The following is a 22764-nucleotide window of genomic DNA, read 5'->3' as shown; positions in this document are numbered from 1 at the left end:
TAGAAGTACTTGTTCTAATTTGTTGAAGAGTGCTATTGATATTTTGATGGGGATTGCATTGAACTGTAGATTGCTTTAGGCAGGATGGCCATTTTGACAGTATTAATTCTTCCTACCCAAGAGCATGGGATGAGTTTCCATTTGCTAGTGTCCTCTTTAATTTCTCTTAGGAGTGTCTTGTAGTTTTCAGGGTATAGGTCTTTCACTTCTTTGGTTAGGTTTATTCCTAGGTTTTTTATTCTTTTTGATGCAATTGTAAATGGAATTGTTTTCCTGATTTCTCTGTCTGCTAGTCATCGTTAGTGTGCAGGAATGTAACAGATTTCTGTGTATTAATTTTGTATCCTGCAACTTTGCTGAATTCCGATATTAGTTCTGATGGTTTTGGAGTGGAATCTTTAGGGCTTTTTGTGTACAATATCATATCATCTGCAAACAGTGTCACCTTGAGTTCTTTACCAATCTGGATGCCTTGTATTCCTTTGTGTTATCTGATTGCCATGGCTAGGACCACCAGTAAGTACTATGTTGAATAAAAGTGAAGAGAGTGGGCATCCCTCTCGAGTTCCCGATCTTAGGTGAAAAGCTTTCAGCTTCTCGCTGTTAAGTATGAGGTGGGCTGTGGGTTTGTCATATATGGCCTATATTATGTTGAGGTACTTGCCCTCTATCCCCATTTTATTGAGAGTTTTTATCGTGAATGGATTTTGAATTTTGTCGAATACTTATTCAGCATCTATGGAGATGATCATGTGGCTTTTGTCCTTCTTTTTGTTGATGTGGTAGATGATGTTGATGGACTTTCAAATGTTGTACCATCCTTACATCTCTGAGATGATCCCACTTGATCATGGTGTATAATCTTTCTGATGTATTTTTGAATTCGTTTTGCTAATACTTTGTTGAGTATTTTTGCATCTATGTTCATCAGGGATATTGGTGTTTAACTTTCTTTTTTGGGTGGTCTTTGCCTGGTTTTGGTATTAGAGTGATGCTGGCTTCATAGAATGAGTTTGGAAGTATTCCCTCCTCTTCTATTTTTTGGAAAACTTTAAGTTGAATGTGCACTATGTCTTCTCTAAATGTCTGATAAAATTCAGCGGTGAATCCATCTGGTCTGGGAATTTTGTTCTTGGGTAGTTTTTTGATTACCGATTCAATTTCATTGCTGGTAATTGGTCTGTTTAGATTTTCTGTTTCTTCCTGTGTAAGTGTTGGAAGGTTACGTTTTCTAGAAAGTTGGCCATTTCTTCTAGGTTATCCAGCTTGTTAGAATATAGATTTTCTTAGTATTCTCTAACAATTCTTTGTATTTCTATGGTGTCCGTCATTATTTTTCCTTTCTCATTTCTGATTATCTGCGTAGATTCTCTTTTTCACTTAATATGTCTGGCTAGGGGGGTTATCTATTTTGTTTATTTTCTCAAAGAACCAGCTCTTGGTTTCATTAATTTTTTTCTTTTGTTTTATTCTTCTGAATTTTTTAAATATCTTTTCTGTTCTTTATTATGTCCCTCCTTCTGCTGACTTTTGGCCTCATTTGTTCTTCTTTTTCCAGTTTCAGAAATTGTGACTTTAGACTATTCATTTGGGATTGTTCTTCCTTCTTTAAATAGGCTTTGATTGCTATATACTTTCTTCTTAGTACTGCCTTCTCTGTGTCCCACAGAAGTTGGGGCATTGTGCTGTTGTTCTCATTTGTTTCCATATATTGCTTGATCTCTGTTTTTTAATTTGGACATTGATCCATTGATTATTTAGGAGCATGTTATTAAGCCTCCATGTGTTTTTGAGCCTTTTTGTTTTCTTTGTACAATTTATTTCTAGTTTTATACCTTTGTGATCCGAGAAATTGGTTGGTACAATTTCAATCTTTGTGAATTTACCGAGGCTCTTTTTGTGGCCTAGTATGTGGTCTATTTTGGAAAATGTTCTATATGCACTTGAGAAGAATGTGTATCCTGGTTCTTTTGGCTGTAGAGTTCTGTAGATGTCTGTTAAGTCCATCTATTCTAGTGTGTTGTTCAGTGCCTCTGTGTCCTTACTTCTTTTCTGTCTGGTGGATCTGTCCTTTGGAGTGAGTGGTGTGTTGAAGTCTCCTAAAATGAATTAATTTCATTCTATTTCCTCCTTTAATTGTGTTAGTATTTGTTTCACATATGTAAGTGCTCCTGTGTTGGGTGCATATATATTTATAATGTTTATTTCCCCTTGTTGGACTGCTCCCTTTATCATTATGTAATGTCCTTCTTTAAGTTTTGTTACCTTCTTTTTTTTATGTCTATTTTGTCTGATACTAGTACTGCAACACCTACTTTTTTCTTCCTATTGTTTGCATTAAATATCTTTTTCCATCCCTTCACTTTTAGTCTGTGTTTGTCTTTGGGTTTGAGGTGAGTCTCTTGTAAGCAGCATATAGATGGATCTTGCTTTTTTATACATTCTGTTACTCTGTGTCTTTTGATTGGTACATTCAGTTCATTTACATTTAGGGTGATTATCAATACATATGTATTTACTGCTATTGCAGGCTTTGGATTAGTGGTTACCAAAGGTTCAAGGGTAGCTTCTTTACTATCTAACCATCTAACTTTAACTCACTTATTACACTATTATAAAAAGCCTGATGATTCTTTATTTCTCTCCCTTCTTATTCTTCCTCCTCCACTCTTTATATTTTAGGTGTTTTATTCTGTGGTCTTTTGTGTTTCCTTTGAGTGCTTTTGTGGGTAGCTGATTTTATTTTTTGCCTTTAGTTAATATTTGGTTTGTCTGCTTTCTTCGCTGTGATTTTATTTTCTCTCGTGACATCTATTTAGCCTTAGTAATACTTCCATCTAGCGCAGTCCCTTTAAAACGCCCTGTAGAGGGGGTTTGTGGGAGGCAAATTCCCTCAACTTTCGCTTATCTGGAAATCATTTAATCCCTCCTTCAAATTTAAATGATAATTTTGCTGGATACAGTATTCTTGGTTCGAGGCCCTTCTGTTTTATTGCGTTAAATATATCATGCCATTCTCTTGTGGCCTTGTAAGGTTTCTGTTGAGAAATGTGATGATAGCGTGATGGGTTTTCCTTTGTAGGTGATCATTTTTCTCTCTCTGGCTGCCTTTAATATCCTGTCCTTATCTTTGATCTTTGCTATTTTAATTATATGTCTTGGTGTTATCCTCCTTGGGTCCCTTGTATTGGGAGATCTGTGGGCTTCCATGGCCTGTGAGACTATTTCCTTCCCAAGCTTGGGGAAGTTTTCAGTGATTATTTCTTCAAAGACTCTTTCTATTCCTTTCTCTCTTCTTCTAGTACCCCTTTAACGCAAATATTGTTCCATTTGAATTGGTCACACAGTTCTCTTAATATTCTTTCATTCCTGGAGATCCTTTTATTTCTCTTTGCCTCAGCTTCTCTGTATTCCTATTCTCTGATTTCTATTCCATTAACAGTCTCTTGCACCTCATCCAGTCTACTCTTTCGTCCTTCTATTGATTCGTTCATTTCTGTTATCTCCCTGCGGACTTCATCCCTTAGCTTTTGCATATTTCTCTGCATGTCCATCAGCATGGTTATGACTTCTATTTTGAATTCTTTTTCGGGAAGATTGGTTATATCTATCTCAGCAGGTCGTCTCTCTGGGATTATTTGAGTTATTCTTGACTGGACCAAGTTTTTCTGCCTTTTCACAGTGATAGATGTGATTCCTGGCAGGTGGCGTTTGTGTCAGCTGTAAGAACAAAGTCCCTTCCTGCCTGCTGGTCACCTTACCCTTCTCCACTGCCTGTGCCTGTTACCCGCACACAGGAAGCATCCTTGGGGTTAATCTCCTGAGCTGCCGTAGGTGGGGCGGCCCTCAGGATAGCCGAGGGCACTGTGGTGGGTCGCAGATATGCTGGGTATGTTCTCCTGCGAGAACAGTGCCCTTTTGTGCCTTCTGGACCTTGCCATAACTTCCACTGCCTGTGCCAGGCACCTGCAAACAGGGGCAGCCTCTGGGTCTGGCCCAGTTAGCTGCACTCTGGGAGGAGATTCTGTGTGGTTGCTATGGGCGGGGCTGCTCCCCTGCTGCTCTGCAGCTGTGGTGGGTCAGCCAGTTTGCTGAAGTGCTGGTGGGGGTAATGAACAGCAGGCTACTTATCACCTGCATTGCCACCCAGAGGGTTAGGGCACCTGAAGTTCCTTAAATTCTCAGCCTGCTGGGGCTGAGTGTGCCAGGATGATTTTGTCCACCTGTTGAACCTTGTCCTTTTAAGATTTTTAAAGTGTCGGCTTTTCATTTGTCCCAGGGGAGCCGGCTGTGGGGACCTGCTCACAGTCTCCATCTCGGATTTTACTTTTCCGTTTCTCTAATGTCCAGTACACTATGCGATGTGTGTCTGTGCTCCCAGTGCAGATTACTAGGGCTGATTATTTAGCAGTTCTGTGCTTCCACTCCCTGCACACTCTGATTCTTTTCCTCTTGCTGATGAGCTGGGGTAGAGGGTGATCGGGTCCTGCCGGGTCACAGCTTTGTATCTTAACTTACCCTTTTCATGAGATGTTGAGTTCTCGCAGATGTAGATGTAGCCTGGCTGTTGTACTGCATCTTCTGGTCTCTCTTTTTAGGAATAGTTATATTTGCTGTATTTTCAAATATATATATGGTTTTTGGAGGAGATTTCCACTGCCCTACTCATGCCACCATCTTGAGTCCAACTCGACTACATTTTTTAATTGGTTAAGAGACTGCATATCAGGCAAAGTTCATCAAAGATAACAGCTGCTAAAATGAGGCAGGCTCACAGCATCTGTTTTATTTCATTTCAGATTTATACGCAAATGAAGGGTTATGTTTCATGAAGATTTAAAGACACAAAGTAGCTCATCCACAAATAAAGTGACAATATTCATAATATATAAACAGATATGGAAACCTTGCAGTTGAGATATTATTTTGTGCTTTAGACTGCAGTCCAAGATGATTGATAGCACTTATGTTGCAGTTATTTGTGCATTCAGAAATCAATAGATATTCCTGATAGGAAATAGTACATTCAGGTACTAATCTTTATTCTTTTCCAAGTGGTAGCACCCCAAGCACTTTGTATTGACAGTGTGCCTTTCTAGTGAGCTTATTTTGTGCTTCTAAGTTATTAATACTTAAGATATACTGTGGAGATGATGTACATTACCCTCATTTTAGAAGGTAAAACAGAGGCAGAGAGAAGTGAAGAATAGAATGTTCTGTCCTCAGTCTACTTGTGACAGGCCAGGAAATGTTAAAGGCTTTCTGACTCATAGACTGACTCACTGGGGGACAGAATCTTTAATGTGTGTTATTCAGTGATTTGCACAATGATCCTTATATCTAATATTATTACCAGTTTCCATGTAGTCATCCTGAAAGTGTTTGTAGGTGTAGGAGTATGTTTTGTGGTAAAGACCATTATCAAAAATGTGTATGGCATTCATCTGGCATGGATATTGCCACTGTCCCTTATTCTGCTCGTGGCAAGGTATTGCTATTTGATCATAATTTTATTGTGGAGTGCGGATTTGAATTTAGAATTTTTTCAGTATATTGTTCAAGTCAGCTACTACCAGTTAATCACAGATCCACAAAACAAAGTTGTTGTTGTTTTTTTCAGTTTTGGCTGCTTTTGTGTTAATTTGTATCAAGACATTAGGAATTTACTTAAAAGTTGAGAATCTATCAAATTGTGGTCCTATCAGGCCCTAAAGTATATAGGACTCAGTTTTTGTTCTCACCGGATTTACTTTCTTATGGGCCAAATAGAGATGCACATGATAATAAGAGAGACTTAGCTGTATTACTGGTGTGAATAGAGAAGGATGCAAGAATAATTTTAACTGGAAAGGTTTGTGGGTGTAGAGGTTTTTTACCTTAAGGGTAGAGCCTTTAAAATAGTCTTTATGCCTCTAGAAAGGGCACAGAATGTAGAAAATACAAGATGGATTTTGGGAAATGACAAACAATGCATATTGGCTTGAATGTATAGTACTGCAAAGATAAGGTGAAACCAAAAGAAGAAGCTTGACTTGGGTACAGTAGATTTTGGGTTTTATTTTGTTCCTGGGCCACACATAACATTAATTACTGTTTTAATCAGTAGAGTCATGTGGTCAGATCTTAGGTCTAATAAGTCTGACAGTTGGATATACAGTTTGGATAGAAGTGAAGTTGGAGTCTTGGTAATATAGGACTTTGTATTCAGAAAGAGATTATGAGGGTTCAGAACTAGAACTGTGGAATGGAAAAGGTGAATTTACAATAAATTTTAAAGAAAATTGTAACTCAGGAGATTCAAAATGGTGGCATGAGAGGTGAGATAGAGAACTCCTCCCCAAACCACATATAATCTGAAAATATAGTTAATACAACTAATCCTAAAAGACCAAAGGGAAGGAGGGCCGCACCAGACTGCATACACTTAGAAAACAGAGCAGACCTCACAAAACAGGGTAATGTACCAAAGTCTTGATGTGGCGGGACCGAAGCCCTTCCCCCACCCCAGCTCACCGTCAGGAGGAAGAGAAACAGAGTGGGGAGAGGGTGGAAGCCTAGGACTGCTGAACACCCAGACCTGGTGATCTGCTTCGGGAGCACAAACCTACATTGCATGGTGCTCTGGAGATTAGTGGGGTTGGAAAGCTAAGACAGGTGAAATACTTGAACAGATTGTGATTCCAGCTGTTGGTGGAGGACAGGAATCCACATCTGTCTCCCCTGGGACAAAGGAAAGGACAGTGGTCTGATAGGCTTCCTAACAGCAAGAGGGCTGCTGAACGGGCAGGGTTTGCACAGAACTTGCTGTGCGGGAGAAGGGATAGGTGGACAAGGTTGTCTGAGTGTGCTCTGCCCAACAGGTTGGGAACTTTCAGGAGCTTCAGTCACTCCATCCCCCTGGGTGGCTACTCAGCTCCAAGGCCCCCCATTGTGGTATGCAGCCTGCTGTGCCTTCTTCCTGGCCTGCCAGCACTTGCTTGCAAACTGGCAGTCCCTGTCCTGGCTTAAGGCCAGCCAGAGGGAGGCCCCGCCTACTGCAGGAAGAGACGCAAAGTACAGAGGCACGCACCTGTGTGCTCGGCCCACTGGTTCTGACAGTGGAGACAGTCACTGCAGCCAGGAAGCAGGAAACAGCTCTTTCCTTCCCCTAGGCACCAGCACTGCCTCCCTGCAACCCCTGACATCACTCCAGGGGGCTGAGCAGCTCCAGAGACTAGAGCTTCTGGGCAGTAGAGGGCGCCGCATACTAATATGAACTGTCAAAGGAACTTGATTCAAACAAAAAATCTCAGGAACACTAGAAAAAGGGCCAAATGAAACTGAACTCACCTATCTTCCTGAAAGAGATTTCAAAATAAAAATCATAAACATGCTCATGGAGATACAGAAAAATAATCAACAACTCAGGGACAAATTTAGAATGGAGATTCAATCATTAAGAAATCCCTTATCTGAATTGCAACATTCGATGAAGGGATTTAAAAGCAGACTAGATGTAGTAGAAGAGACAATAAATGGAATAGAAATTACAGAAGAGGAATACAAAGAAGCTGAGGCACAGGAAGAAAAAAGGATCTCTAAGAATGAAGGAATATTGAGAGATCTGTGTGACCAATCGAAACGGAACAATGTTCACATTATAGGGGTAACAGAGGAAGAAGAGAGAGGAAAAGGGATAGAAAGTGTCTTTGAGGAGGTAATTGCTAAAAACTTCCCCAGTGTAAGGAAGGAGATAGTGTCTCAGGCCATGGAGCTACACAGTTCTCCCAAAACAAGGGACGCAAGAAAGACAACCCCAAACATAATAATTAAAATCACAAAGATCAAGGATAAGGGCAGACTTTTAAAAGCAGCTAGAGAGAGAAAAAAATCACATACAAAGGAAAACCCATTAGGCTATCATCAGACTACTCAACAGGAACCTTACAGGCCAGAAGAGAGTGGCATGATATATTTAATGCAATGAAATAGAAGGGCCTCAAACCAAGAATACTCTACCCGGCAAGATTATCATTTAAATTTGAAGGAGGTATTAAATAATTTCCAGAAAATAAAAAACTGAGAGAATTTAGCTCCCACAAACCATCTCTACAGTGCATTTTTGAGGGACTTATATAGATGGAAGTATTCCTAAGGCTAAATAGCTGTCACCAGGGGAAATAAAATTACAGCAAAGAAAGTAGAACAGTTAATTACTAAGCAGTTGCAAAATCAAATCAGGTACCCCCAAAGTCAGTCAAGGGGTAGACAAAGAGTACAGAATATGATACCTAATGTATAAAGAATGGAGGAGGAAGAAAAAGGAGGAAAAAAAAATCTTTAGTTTGTGTTTGTAATAGCATACAAACTGAGTTAAATTAGACTGTTAGATAATAAGGGAATTACCCTTGAATCTTTGGTAACCACTAATCTAAAGCCTGCAATGGCAATAAGTACATATCTATCAATAGTCACCCTAAATGTAAATGGTCTGAATGCACGAATCAAAAGACACAGAGTCACTGAATGGATAAAAAAAAGAGGAACCATCTATATGCTGTCCAGAAGAGACTCACTTCAAACCCAAAGACATACAAAGACTAAAAGTGAAGGGATGGAAAAGATATTTCATACAACTAATAGGGAGAAAAAAACAGAAGTGGCAGCACTTGTATCAGACAAAATAGACTTCAAAGCAAAGAAAGTAACAAGAGACAAACAAGGACATTACAAAATAATAAAGGGGTCAGTCAAACAAGAGGATATAACTATTATAAATATCTATGAACCCAACACAGGAGCACCTACATATGCGAAGCAAATACTAACAATTAAAGGGGGAAATAGAATACAATGCATTTATTTTAGGAATCCTTCAACACACCACTCACTCCAAAGGACAGATCAACCAGACAGAAGATAAGTAAGGAGACAGGGGCACTGAACAACACATTAGAACAGAGGAACCTAACGGACATCTACAGAACTTTACACCCAAAAGTAGGAGGATACACATTCTTCTCAAGTGCACATGGAACATTTTTAAGAATAGACCATATACTACTAGGCCACAAAAAGAGCCTCAGTAAATTCAAAAAGATTGTAATTGTACCAACCAGCTTCTCAGACCACAAAGGTATGAAACTAGAAACAAATTATGTAATGAAAATGAAAAATCCCACAACACAGGGAGGCTTCACAACATGCTCCTAAATAACCAGTGGATCAATGACCAAATAAAAACAGATCAAGCAATATATGGAGACAAATGACAACAATAATTAAACAGTGCAAAATCTGTGGGATGCAGTGAAGGCGGTGCTAAGAGGAAAGTATATTGCAATACAGGCCTACCTCGGGAAAGAAGAACAATCCTATATAAACAGTGTAAACTCAGAATTAATAAAACTAGAAAAGGAAGAACAAATGAGGCCCAAAGTCACTAAAAGGAGAGACATAATAAAGATTAGAGCCGAAATAGATAAAATTGAGAAGAATAAAATAATAGAAAGAATCAATGAGAGCAGTAGCTGGTTTTTCGACAAAATAGATTTATCAAGAAAAAAAGAGAGTCTACACACATAAACAGACTTATCAAGAAAAAAAGAGTCTACACACACAAACAGAATCAGAAATGAGAAAGAATAAGTCACTACAGACACCATAGAAATACAAATAATTATTAGAGAATACTATGAAAAATTGTATGCTAACAAACTGAATTACCTAGAAATATTGGACAAGTTTCTAGAAAAATACAACCTCCAAGGCTGACCCAGAAAAAAACAGAAAATCTGAACAGACCAATTACCAGCAGCAAAATTGAATTGGTAATCAAAAAACTACCTAAGAACAAAACCCCTGGACCAGATGGCTTCCCTGCTGAATTTTATCTAACATGTGTAATGAAGACCTAATACCCATCCTCCTCAAAGTTTTCCAAAAAGTAAAAGGGGAAACACTTCTAAACTCATCCTATTAGGCCAGCATCACTCTAATACCAAAACCAGGCAAAGACACCACAAAAAAAGACAATTACAGACCAATATCCCTGTTGAACACAGATGCAAAAATACTCAACAAAATAGTAGCAAACCGAATTCAAAAATGCATCAAAAAGATCATCTGTCATAATCAAGTAGGATTTATTCCAGAGACGCAAGGATGATACAATATTTGAAAATCCATCAACATCATCCACTATATCAACAAAAAGGACAAAAACCACATGATCATCTCCATAGATGCTGAAAAAGCATTTGACAAAATTCAACATCCATTCATGGTAAAAACTCTCAACAAAATGGGCATAGAGGGCAAGTACCTCAACATAATAAAGGCCAGTATGATAAACCCACAGCCAACATTGTATTTAACAGCAAGAAGCTGAAAGCTTTTCCTTTAATATTGGGAACAAGACGAGGGTGCCCACTCTCCCTGCTTTTATTCAACATAGTTCTGGAGGTCCTATCCAGGGCAATCAGACAAAACAAAGAAATAAAAGGCATCCAAATTGGCAAGGAAGAAGTTAAACTGTCACTGTTTGCAGGTGACATGATATTGTACATCAAAACCCCTAAAGACTCCACTCCAAAACTACTAGGTCTAATATCAGCCATGTTGTGGGATGCAAAATTAATACACAGAAATCTGTTGCATTCCTATACACTAATGATGAACTAGCAGAAAGAGAAATCAGGAAAACATTTCCATTCACAGTTGCATCAAAAAGAATAAAATACCTAGCAATAAACCTAACCAAGGAAGTGAAAGAACTATACTCTAAAAAAATACAGGACACTCCAAAGAGATATTAAAGAAGATACCAATAAATGGAAACACATCCCATGCTCATGGATAGAAGAATTAATATTGTTAAAATGGCCATCCTGCCTAAAGCAATCTATAGATTCAATTCAATCCCTATCAAAATACCAACAGCATTCTTCAACAAACTAGAGCAAATAGTTCTAAAATTCATATGTAAGAACAAAAGATGCTGAATAGCCAAAGCTATCCTGAGAAGGAAGAATAAAGCAGGGGGATTACGTTCCCCAACTTCAAGCCACAGTAATCAAGACAATTTGGTACTGGCACTAGAACAAACCCATAGACCAATGAAACAGACTAGAGAGCCCAGATATAAACCCAGATATTTTTGCATATATGAACATATATGCAAAAATACTCAACAAAATAGTAGCAAACCGAATTCAAAAATGCATCAAAATAGTGGTCAATTGATACATGATAAAGGAGCCATGGATATACAGTGGGTAAATGACAGTCTCTTCAACAACTGGTATTGGCCAAACTGGACAGCAATATGCAAGAGAATCAAACTGGTTTATTGTCTAACCCCAAACATAAATGTAAACTCAAAATGGATCAAAGATCTGAATGTAAGTCATGATGCCATAAAACTCTTAGAAGAAAACATAGGCAAAAATCTGTTGAATATAAACATGAACAACTTTTTCCTGAACGCATCTCCTCGGGCAAGGGAAACGAAACCAGAAATGAATGAATGGGACTACATCCTGCTAAAAAGCTTCTGTACAGCAAAGGACACCATCAGTAGAACAAAAAGGCATCCTACAGTATGGGAGAATATATTTGTAAATGACATATCTGAGAAGGGATTAACATCCAAATTATATAAAAAACTCATATGCCTCAACACCCAAAAAAGCAAATAATCCTATTAAGAAATGGGTGGAGGCTGTGAACAGACAGTTCTCCAAAGAAGAAATTCAGATGGCCAACAGGCACATGAAAAGGTACTCCACATCACTAAATTATCAGGGAAATGCAAATTAAAACCACAATGAGATATCACCTCACCCCAGTTCGGATGGCCAACATAGAAAATACTAGGAACAACAAATGCTGGCGAGGATGCGGAGAAAGGGGAACCCTACTACACTGTTGATGAGAATGTAAACTAGGTCAACCATTGTGGAAAGCAGTATGGAGGTTCCTCAAAAAACTAAAAATAGAGATACCATTTCCCATAGGAATTCCCCTCCTAGGAATTTATCCTAAGAATGCAGGATCCCAGTTTCTAAAAGACATATGCACCCCTATGTTTATTGTGCCGTTATTTACCATAGCAAAGAAATGGAAGCAACCTAAGTGTACATCAGTAGATGAATGGATAAAGATGTGGCACATATACACAATGGAATATTATTCAGCCATAAGAAGAAAAAAGCAAATCTTACCATTTGCAACAACATGGATTGAGAGGGTATTATTCTCAGTGGAATCAGCCACGTGGAAAAAGACAAGTACTAAATGATTTCACTCATCTGTGGAGTATAAGAACAAAGTAAAAACTGAAGGAACAAAACAGCAGCAGACTCACTGAAGCCAGGAATGAACTAACAGTTACCAACGGGAAAGGGACTGGGGAGCGTGGGGGGGGGGAAGGTGGGGGAAGGGAAATAAGGGGCATTACAATTAGCACACATAATATGGAGGGGTTGCACGGGGAAGGCAGTATAGCACAGAGAAGACAAGTAGTGACTGTATAGCATCTTGCTACACTGATTGATGTTTACTGTAATGGGATAAGTGGTGGGGACTTGATAATGGGGGTAATCTAGTAACCACAGTGTTGCCCATGTGATTTTATATTAATGATACCAAAATAAAAAAATAAAAAGAAAATTGTAAGTGAAACATATTAGATGGAAGTTGAGGCCTGGAGAAATTGAAATGGTAATTTATGAAAGAGTAATAACTGTTCAATAAAAAAGTCCTGTTTTTATCCAACATCTACTTTTATGTATTTTAGTATATTTTATATAATATGGTGTCACATATATTAAACTTAATTTTAAATATATTTTTTTAGATTGAACTGTTAATAGTCACATTTGGTATTGAATAAGTGATTTTTAGTTTTAAAATGCAGTTTTTTAGTTAAAATTTTTAAATAGCAAATGTGAGCATATTTGAAATATTTAAACAGTAATGACTTAAAAAGGTGAAAAGTCTTCTCTTCACCTAATTCTCATTTCTCTAATGATAACCACTATTAAGTTTATTGTATTTAAATATATATGTGAACACACATCTTTATCTAATTATACACCATGTTTCTTAATAAAAAGACATAAAAATGAGAGGCAGTGTACAATTTCTCAAGATAGCAAAAATGAATGTGTTGTTTATGTGTCCCAAAGATACCGTCTTTTTGTAGCATACAGTAACAAGAAGCAAAGGCATAGAAATTTGAGATATGCTTAGAAATCAGTGTTTTAGTTTTCTGTCTCACTGAAAGAGATCTGGTGAGCCAATGATTATCCATTAATTCAATTTAATAGTAGATGTTTTAAGTTATCTTTAAAGTTCTTGGAAATTATCTGTAAACTGATGTACCATAAAACATAATTACATTGAAATAAAAAATTTATCAGAATAAATATTCAGTTTAAACATAGATTTACATTTCCATAGTCTTAAACATTGTGTATGAGTAATAGTGGCTTATTTGATTAGTAAGCCTATGTACGTATGTTTCAGACAAGTTACTCTAATGGAATAAAAATGTATGCTTATACTTAACACTGATAAAAGTTCAGGATACAGATTTATTTTATTACACTTTTGTTTGTCCTATCTTAATTATGTGAACTCGTTTCTTAAAACCTTTCTGAGGTAGCTCCTGTAAGAAAAATTTTTAAAAGCATAACACATTTAAAATATTAGAAAATCAGTTTCCTTATTTTCTGGGTACTTCAGTTTATGTAAGTATATGTTTATCTTTTTGTGCCTATCAGAACATCAGAGCAGAGCTGTTTTAAGAGACTTTATAATCCAATTTATCAGTACTCTTTGGGAGTAAGAAAGCATTATATACTCACATTGAGAGGTAAACACCTTTCTGAATTATGGACACACAGCCATACAGACACTTGAGAGAGCTTATCATTTCCAGTTCTACAATTTTAGCCATGGCTAGAGTTAACACAGAAACACAAAACCTGACCTGTCCAGGTACCTAATAAGTATTCTTCTTCCTGTTCAGTAGAAAATTCTTAATTTATTTGAGTTTGGTTGATTAAAATAGATGAATGAACAGGTGACTAATGAATCAAATTCTCCTTTTTCTCTCTCCCGGACAGAATAGATCTGAGCAAGTCATTAGTTTGTTTACAGAGATCAGTAAAGATACGTACTTGCTTCTATAATTTAGTTTCTTTTTCCTTTGCTTCTATAAACTTTTTCTCTTCTATTTTAGAGACATTTTCTACTACATCTGTCTGCTTTTTCTTTTCTCAAGTTCTACTTCAGGAGACTAATTATCTCATTTTTCAATCTCTGTCCTATGCCTTCCATTTTATTGCTTTGATATCTTTGTCTTTTTTTCTCCTCAGTACTCACATGATTTTTTAAAAAATTTTATTTTGGTATCATTAATCTACAATTACATGAAGGACATTATGTTTACTAGGCTCCCCCCTTCACCAAGTCCCCCCCACATCTCCATTCACAGTCACTGTCCATCAACATAGTAAGATGCTGTAAAATCACTACTTGTCTTCTCTGTGTTGCACAGCCCTCCCCGTACCCCCCACACACACTATACATGCTAATCGTAATGCCCCCTTTCTTTTTTTCCCGCCCTTATCCCTCCCTTCCCACCCATCCTCCCCAGTCCCTTTCCCTTTGGTAACTATTAGTCCATTCTTGGGTTCTGTGCTTCTGCTGCTGTTTTGTTCCTTCAGTTTTCTTTTGTTCTTATACTCCACATATGAGTGAAATCATTTGGTACTTGTCTTTCTCTGCCTGGCTTATTTCACTGAACATAATACCTTCTAGCTCCATCCATGTTGTTGCAAATGGTAGGATTTGTTTTTTTCTTATGGCTGAGTAATATTCCATTGAGTACTCACATGATTTTAAGATTTTTCTCCTTGTCATTAGTTTGATTTTGTCTTTGGTTCTTTTTCAAATTCATTGTTTTTATATGGTTTTCTTGGCTCCATAACTTTTCAAATTACCTGTTTTGTCTTTTTATCTTTGAGGTTTTGTTTTATTAAATGTATGTTCTTAGGTTGTTCTGTTACAAAGACCTCACTGAGGATTTCCTTGTGTTATGTTTTATTTTAGATTTGGTTCTTCATTTGTTGGGTTATAGTCACTTTTTGTTTTCCCCCTTTTTTCCACCCTCTTGTTTATACAGTTGCATGGCCATTTATTTTTATCTTGCTAAGTAAAGCCTTGGATAGCTAGATCAGGCTTTATATTTGCTCTGATATAACATAGTGAATTCCCTTTGATGCCTTTCCTGCTTTAGCTGTGATTTGTCTCTTTCTTTTATTTCATCCCCCAATACATGTTTTGAGCAGTTTGCATTGTTCTGTGAGTTTCTTTGTAGGGTATAAGATGGTCTGAGAGGAAAGCTGGTCTGGTGCCCCAGGCTTTCCTGTCTCCTTAGATTTTAAGTGTGCTATACTGGCCTCATTCCATCCTTCTGAGAGTGTAGTGTATTTCTGGGGGCTTTAGACCCTTCCCTCAACTCAGATAGTGCCTTGGAAGTTGACAGTTTTTGGTGGCCATTCTGCCTCAGCTGAGGTTTCAAAGCTTCTGTTCTGAAGATATTTTCCTGGATTTTTCTAGGGCATGCAGAATTTGATCCTTCTATCCATACTGTCTATCTTTGTTTATTAAAATTTTGAAGTTTTATTAATATACCTGTTTTTCTCATTACTGCTTCTAGGCAATGTAATCAGGCCAGGAGCTGGATGGACCACACTGTATAGATTCTTTTCCTGGCTGCTACTTTTTAAAGTTTAGAGGTTTTTAGTTTAAACAGTTCAGTGTTTGACTGCAGCTAGTGGGTTTTGACTAAAAAATTACATGCATGTATTCTTTCCCTTTTATTAGTTATTGGGGATAGGAAGTTCTATACTTTCTATTTCACCCCACCATCTTTATTGAAGTCTGTATGACTTCCTAAATATTTACTTTTGACATAGTTAATAACATGTATTTATTCTAGAAACTGTCTAAATCTTAAGATCAGGGATGACTTAGAACCAATTTTTTAATTAAAAAAATTAAATAAAGACAGTGTAAGATATGTAATTTTAAAAGACTGCTGACCCCAAGACATATTTTTTTCTTTTATTTGCATTTTGCTCTTAGGTGTGCTTTTACATAATTTTTGTATAATTGTAGTGAGCATGTAGTGACCATAGTATATCTGTGTTAATATTAGGACATTTTAATATTCTGTCTCGTTTTTGTAATCTCATCATATGACATGTCATAATTTAACAGTTTCTTAAATAGAGGACACTATTTGTTTCTGCTTCTTGCTCCTGTGTGTGCATTGAACATTTTTCTGTTTGTTGTTTTATATTACCTTTAAAATAAACTCGAGAGATTGAGATTAATGGACAAATCAACTTTATTAAATTATTATACTTGTCATTGTGGCACTAACTATAATATATGTTTATATTGCTAGATGGAAATTATTTTGAGATAATTGCTTAAAATGAACTGGTATCTCAGCCGTTAATTCCAGAAGAATGTTTTTGGTACTATTGTATTCTTTACCTACATTCTTCTCATTACTTTAATAATGAAAGTTTTAAAAGTGTATTCTAGTTCTTTTAATATCATGTATGCTTTAGAAATAAAAAAACAAAACTAAAATCACAAGTTCTTATTTTTACAGGAGACATTACCCAAAGTAAAAAAATAACCTACATCAGAAACTAGGAAGTGTTTTATTTAATACAGTCAAATTTGGTGGTCTAATTTTATTATTTCTGGATTTAGGTATCATAATTGATAGCCCAAGTTTATAAAATTGTTTATAAAAATGTTCTTTATTTTTTCTAACATGAAGTTATTAATTTAATCAATGTATTCAATATTTAATAAGAGTGTAGGAATCATGAGTAGCTTTTGGGCTTCGCTGCATTTAATTATATAAAAATATGTATTTGTATTATGTAGTACACATAACTATTCTTATTTTGTTCTTTTAATGTCATGTATACTTTAAAAAAAAGAAAAACATTTATTCTATTTTTTTGTCTCCTCAGATTCTGTCAAATTTTAAGAACAAATGCACCTTATAGCTCATGGAAGAAAAAACACAAATCAAGACATTTTTGGGTTCCAAGTTGCCAAAGTATGGAACAAAATCTGTAAGAAGTGCACTGAAGCCAATGTCAAATGGGACACCTGTTAATTTACTGGGAACTTCCAAGAGTAGCAATGTCAAAAGTTACATCAAAAATAATGGCTCCAGTTGTCCATCATCCTATTCATTTAATTGGAGAATGGCAACTAAATACCAACTTAGTGCACAAGATGCTGAAGAGCCTAATGATACTCAAAGTTCACATGATAAAGTAATTGATTCTGAAAAACATGCACCTACTCAAGGAACGGTTGATAAAAATGGGATGAAGGGAGGTTTGAAAAGTATTTCTTTACTTACATCAAAGTTAGCAAAGCCATCCACTATGTTTGTGTCATCTACAGAGGAGTTGAAACAAAAGTCTTTGTCTGGGCCATCTAATCTGGGTAAATTCACCAAAGGCACATTATTAGCAAGGACTTCATATTCTTCAGCCAGTGCTCCAAAATCACAGTCAAATGGATTTTATGGAAACCGATCAGCTGGCATGCAAAGGCCTAGAACAAACTCTTGTGCTACCAGAAGCAGTTCTGGAGAAAGCTTAGCACAATCCCTAGACAATATTAAATCTCTTACTTGTGAAAAAATGGTGAGGTCACAGAGTTTTTCTCATTCCATTCAGAATTTATTCCTTCCACCTGCATCTATAATCAGATCACATTCCTTCAGTCGAGCTACAGATCTTACAAAGCCTTATCAGAACCAACAGCTGCCAATTAGAGTGCCCCTGAGGTCAAGTATGCTAACAAGAAATTCTCAGCAGTCAGAAGTACTCAGTGGGAATGAACATTTAGGGTATGAATTTAATAGGCCTTATGCTGCATGTGGAAAGAAGTTGGCTTTACCAAATGGTCCAGGTGTAACTTCCACTTTGGGTTATAGGATGGTTCGTCCCTCTCTACTGAAGTCGAGCCGACCTCCATTTTCTGGGACTGTCACAGCTGATGGTAATAAAAATCTACCTACTGACATGTGTGTGGAGGAAGATGCTGCACTTTTGGCTAAGGACAGAGCTGCTGATAAGGACCAAGAGCTAACTGAGAATGATAGCTACAGAACAGAAAATAACCAGACCATCAAGTGTGATACTAAAATTAGATACCTGAGTGATGATGTGGATGACATTTCCTTGTCTTCTTTGTCATCTTCTGAGAAGAATGATTTAAGTGAAGACTTTAGTGATGATTTTATAGATATAGATGACTCCAACAGAACTAGAATAACTCCAGAGGAAATTTCTCTCAAAGAAGAAAAGCATGAAAATGTGCCACCAAAGGATATATTTGATTCTCCCAAGGAAAATGAAAAATCCTTCAGTAAAACTGATGAGTGGATAGATATAAATGTCTCTGGTAAATATTAATATCCTTGGTTTGATTACTTTCTCCTAGGTAATAAAACTGAACTTATATTTAGGATTATCCTCTGATTACTTCCAAGATAATCAATTGCATGGAAGGATGGAGCTAGATGAAATTGGTGTGGGGCAACATTTAACTTCCTTGTGACTTTTGCTCCTTGTTCTATTTTTCACTTTATATGAACAGTAAAAACACTCCTGCTTAGGTAACAAGGAACTTACCTTTGTTTTTCTTTGACTGTCTTACCCAGGCCTATTCCTATTTGCTTTAGAATATTCTTTTTAATACTTCCCCCAAACAGTGGCACGCCATTAAAAATCTCTCTTCCCTTAGGGAGTAGATGATTACTGTTTGTTAAGAGTAAAACTATAGCAATGGGTAAATGAGCTAATATAGGTTATGTCCAATCTATTGATTTTTTTTTTATCCTAGGAAATTTTCATATTTTTAAAGGAGGATTTAAATTTCTTGTTTAGCAAACTTTATAGTTATACTTAGAAGAGATTTATTTTTTAAATTGAGAAGAGTGAGAGAGCACATGTTAAACATTTCCTCTTTTATTTGGTTATCCTGGCACTAAATGATGAAGAAAATGTATTTATATGCCCATATAGCCTGAAAAAAAAAAATTTAAGGCAGTGCATATAGGCATGTAGTTTCATCAAGGGAGTAGGCCATGCCTAGAAATGTGCATAAACCCTTGCCTATCTGAGGGTCTTCTAGTTAGGAACAAGTTTTTTCCTTGTAAGGAGGCAACTGTTAAATGATTGTTAAGGAGGTTAAATGATTGCATACACAGAATTAGGAGTTGCCTGGCCTATGCTTGAAAGTAAATAGGAAAATTTAAAAGAATACAAGACTTTATTTACATTTTTAGAAATGTTGCAGAAGTGAAAGATGGAGTAGTGAATTTTATTTATGTCTACTGGGAAACATTTTAGTAGGTTATTTTAAAGGTTTTTCCTCCTGATTTTTTTGTTTAGGATTTTGAAAATGCTATAGTTATTTACTATTTTGCCAACTTTTTTGCTATAATATGTCAAATTATTAGAGCTTCCATTTTTAGAACCTGAGAAATAATTTTATTTTTGTAGACTAATAACTTTTTTTCTCTCTTTTTAAAAATCAATTGAAGACAGGAGTGAATGTACAAAACATACTTCTGGGAATAACTTGATTTCACCAGATACAGATTACAGAGCTGGTTCTTCATTTGAACTTTCTCCATCTGATAGCTCTGATGGAACATACATGTGGGATGAAGAGGGCTTGGAGCCCATTGGAAATGTCCACCCAGTTGGAAGCTATGAGTCCTCTGAAATGAACAGCATAGTATGTATGGATTTATATAACCTTTGGAACATGTTGTTTACCTTACTATAGAAAGACTTGTGATATTGATTGGATTTTTTTAAGCTTATAAATTAATTAGTTCTCCTAGTTTGATAAGTGAAGTTTGTATCTATTAAGGCCCTACCAAACTTCTATAGTAAGTAATAAAGCATATATTTGTGTCATATAACACCTGAGTTAAATATATTCTCATACACACATATTTGTAATACATACATGTAGGCATACTGTATTGTTGAAGTTAAGCTAAGCTAGTAGTTCTCAAGGTGGGGGAAGAGGACAATGTCTGGAGAATTTTTGGTTATCACATTGAGGGGTGCTACTGGCAAACACAGCACACCTTGGTGATATTGCAGGTTCGGTTCCAGACCACTGTGATAAAGCAAGTATCACAGTAAAGTGAATCAAATGAATTTTTTGGTCTTCTAGTGCATATAAAAGTTATGTTTACATTAATACTGCAGTCTATTTAAAGTGTCTGATAGCATTTTTTAAAGCATCTATTTAAACTAGTCTAAAAAAGTCTACATACCTTAGTTAAAAAATACTTTATTGCTAAAAAAGATGCTAACAAGTATCTGAGCTTTCAGTGAGTTGTAATTTCTGATCACAGATCACTATTAACAAATACAATACTGATGAAAAAGTTTGAAATATTGTAAGAATATTGTGACACAGAGACATGAAGTAACTGTTGGAAAGATGGCTCCTATAGACTTGATGCAGGGTTGCCACAACCTTCAGTTTATAAGAACACAGTATCTGCGAACCACAGGAAAATAAGGCATGCCTGTAATGGGTAGATGCTGGAATGCTGCTTGGTGCTACACAGTATGTAGGACAGCACCCACAGCAAAGAATTAATCTAGCCTAGTTTTCAGCAGTGCTGCTGTTGAGAAACCCTGGGCCATAACAGGTGCCAACTCTCAGTGGTTTAACATAATAAAAATTTATTTTTTACTCTTACAAACTGTTGTAGCTCTGGAAAATTCTCTAAGGCACCTGTCTTCAGTGTTCTCTGCTACTTTGATCTTGGGGCTCACCATCTCCTTTTGAGGCCCCATCTTGTCACGTCGAGAAGAGTGCTGGAGCGTTTCTCACATGCAATTACTTGCTTTGGCCTGCAGATGGCACAGGGCACTCTTCACGCGCAATCTGTTGACTCAACTAAACTTAGGTACTAAGCGGTCAGGAAGTGTAGTTTCCAATGTTCCTGAAAGGCAAGGGAGCCAGATATGAGGGACCACTAAGACCTACTACACATTTATACAAACATAATCTAAGAAATACTGCAAGTAATGTAGCTGATGACTATATGACTATAATGTAGCTGAAGACTATAATGCTATATGACTAATGTGTAAGTTGGTATGTTTAAAGTAACTTTATTACTTAGTATATAAAATAAAATTTTCCAGTAATTTTATGAGAAAATTGGTATTCTTTGTTAGATATATTAAATTCCAAGTGGATTTCAGGCATTGTAGTTTTCTACACTTATATAAACCTGTGACATGAAAAAAAATAAACATCATTACCAGAGACTTGTTAAGTTGCACAGAGAGGACACATTTAATTTAGAGTATCTCTATCTCATTAGATAAAGGAAGTACAGAAAAGATTACAGTTTACGGCTTTATGTGCTTTCTTACTAGGCCTTTTTTAAGCAAAAATGATTGAAGTGGAAGTGGAAATGAACACTGTGCCTAGCAATAAGCCACTTAATACCTGACATTTTTCAGAGGTTCTCCATCTTCAGTTCACTATGTTTGTGACTTACGACGATGTAGCCTCTAAGAGAGTTCAGAATTGATTGCCCTGGATTGGCTATTTATTTTAAGGTCTTAGATCTTCAGTCTTCTGATCTAAAAGAAAGGCAATCTGACAAAGGTTGGCAAAAGTTGAAAAGAGTATGTTAATATCTACTATAATAGTGGATTTATCATTTTTACTCTGAAATTGTATCATTGTTTTGCTTTTTATATCAAGTTTATTTTGTTAAGTGTATATCTGTTTAGAATTGTTTTCTTGGTGAATTGGACTTAAGATTATAATTAAGTGATTCCCTCATGCTTTTTGTCTTAAGGCCTCTTTTTTCAGATATTAGTATATTTTACCAATTTCATTTATATATTTTCCATCCTTTCGCTATCACCTTTTGAAACATAGCAAATAGGTTGTTATTTAAAAAATACAGTCTATCTTTTTCTTTTAACTGGTGAATTTAGTCCCTTTTTGTTTACATTTGTTGATACACTTGGACTTCATTCTGCCATCTTATTTTTATATAAATTTGGCTCACTTTTTCTGTTTCTTCTTTTGTTTTTTCTAAAATAGTTTAAATATTTCTAACTTAACCCCAAAAGAACCTTAACATGTTCTTATTTTTCTTGGTCTCACCATCTTCTTTGACCAAAGGCCTTTCCTGCTTGCATGTCCTTCCCTCCTTCACTCCAACCACCACTAAGGTTCTTCTGTACAACAATACTCATTCCAGTCCAGGTCAAGATAAGGAACTTTCAAGAGAATGTAAGTGAACTGTGTCACTACTAACACAGTTTAGTTCAACCTGCTATTTAGTTCATTTGATACAGTTTTCATAGAAAGACTTTTCTCTTTGAAGAAAGAAAACAGTGTGCTGATATACATTGTGGTATAAGCTCCTGATCTTGTCATGGACCCTGACATTTTGTACACTGACTGTTTTGTATACCACTTGTCTAGAACCTAGGCCTTTTTTTTTGTTTAAATGCTAACAGTGTTTTGTTGGGGGTATAATTCACATGCAATGAAATGTATAGATCTGTTCAAAACATAGGGAGTTTTGAAAATGTGTACATATACTTATTCAGCAATTGTCTACATTGTGGCAAAGAACATTTCCATCACCTCAGAATTGTT

At 36.3% G+C, this 22764-nt stretch overlaps 1 protein-coding gene across 10 annotated transcripts in view; it reads left to right on the top strand.

Moving 5' to 3' along the window:
- The window catches only part of CCSER2 (coiled-coil serine rich protein 2), a 241121-nt gene that overhangs the window by 49396 nt on the left and 168961 nt on the right, over nucleotides 1–22764 (top strand). For 8 of the 10 annotated variants that reach the window (XM_036883919.2, XM_036883918.2, XM_036883917.2 and 5 more), the window contains exons 2-3: nucleotides 17049–18501; nucleotides 19646–19842. The exons of 1 other annotated variant lie outside the window; for it this stretch is intronic. In XM_036883919.2, coding sequence (XP_036739814.2) covers nucleotides 17088–18501; nucleotides 19646–19842 — 1611 coding nt within the window. In that variant the 5' untranslated portion in view covers nucleotides 17049–17087. Of the gene's footprint in view, nucleotides 1–17048; nucleotides 18502–19645; nucleotides 19843–22281; nucleotides 22760–22764 lie in introns of those variants that run through there. One more of the 10 variants, XM_057505844.1, reaches the window with a different exon arrangement.

This window comes from Manis pentadactyla, chromosome 8, assembly GCF_030020395.1.
Source record: "Manis pentadactyla isolate mManPen7 chromosome 8, mManPen7.hap1, whole genome shotgun sequence".
Classification (NCBI taxonomy): Eukaryota; Metazoa; Chordata; class Mammalia; order Pholidota; family Manidae; genus Manis; species Manis pentadactyla.
The sequence above is the reverse complement of the archived record's forward strand: the minus strand, read 5'-3'. Positions and strand labels throughout refer to the sequence as shown.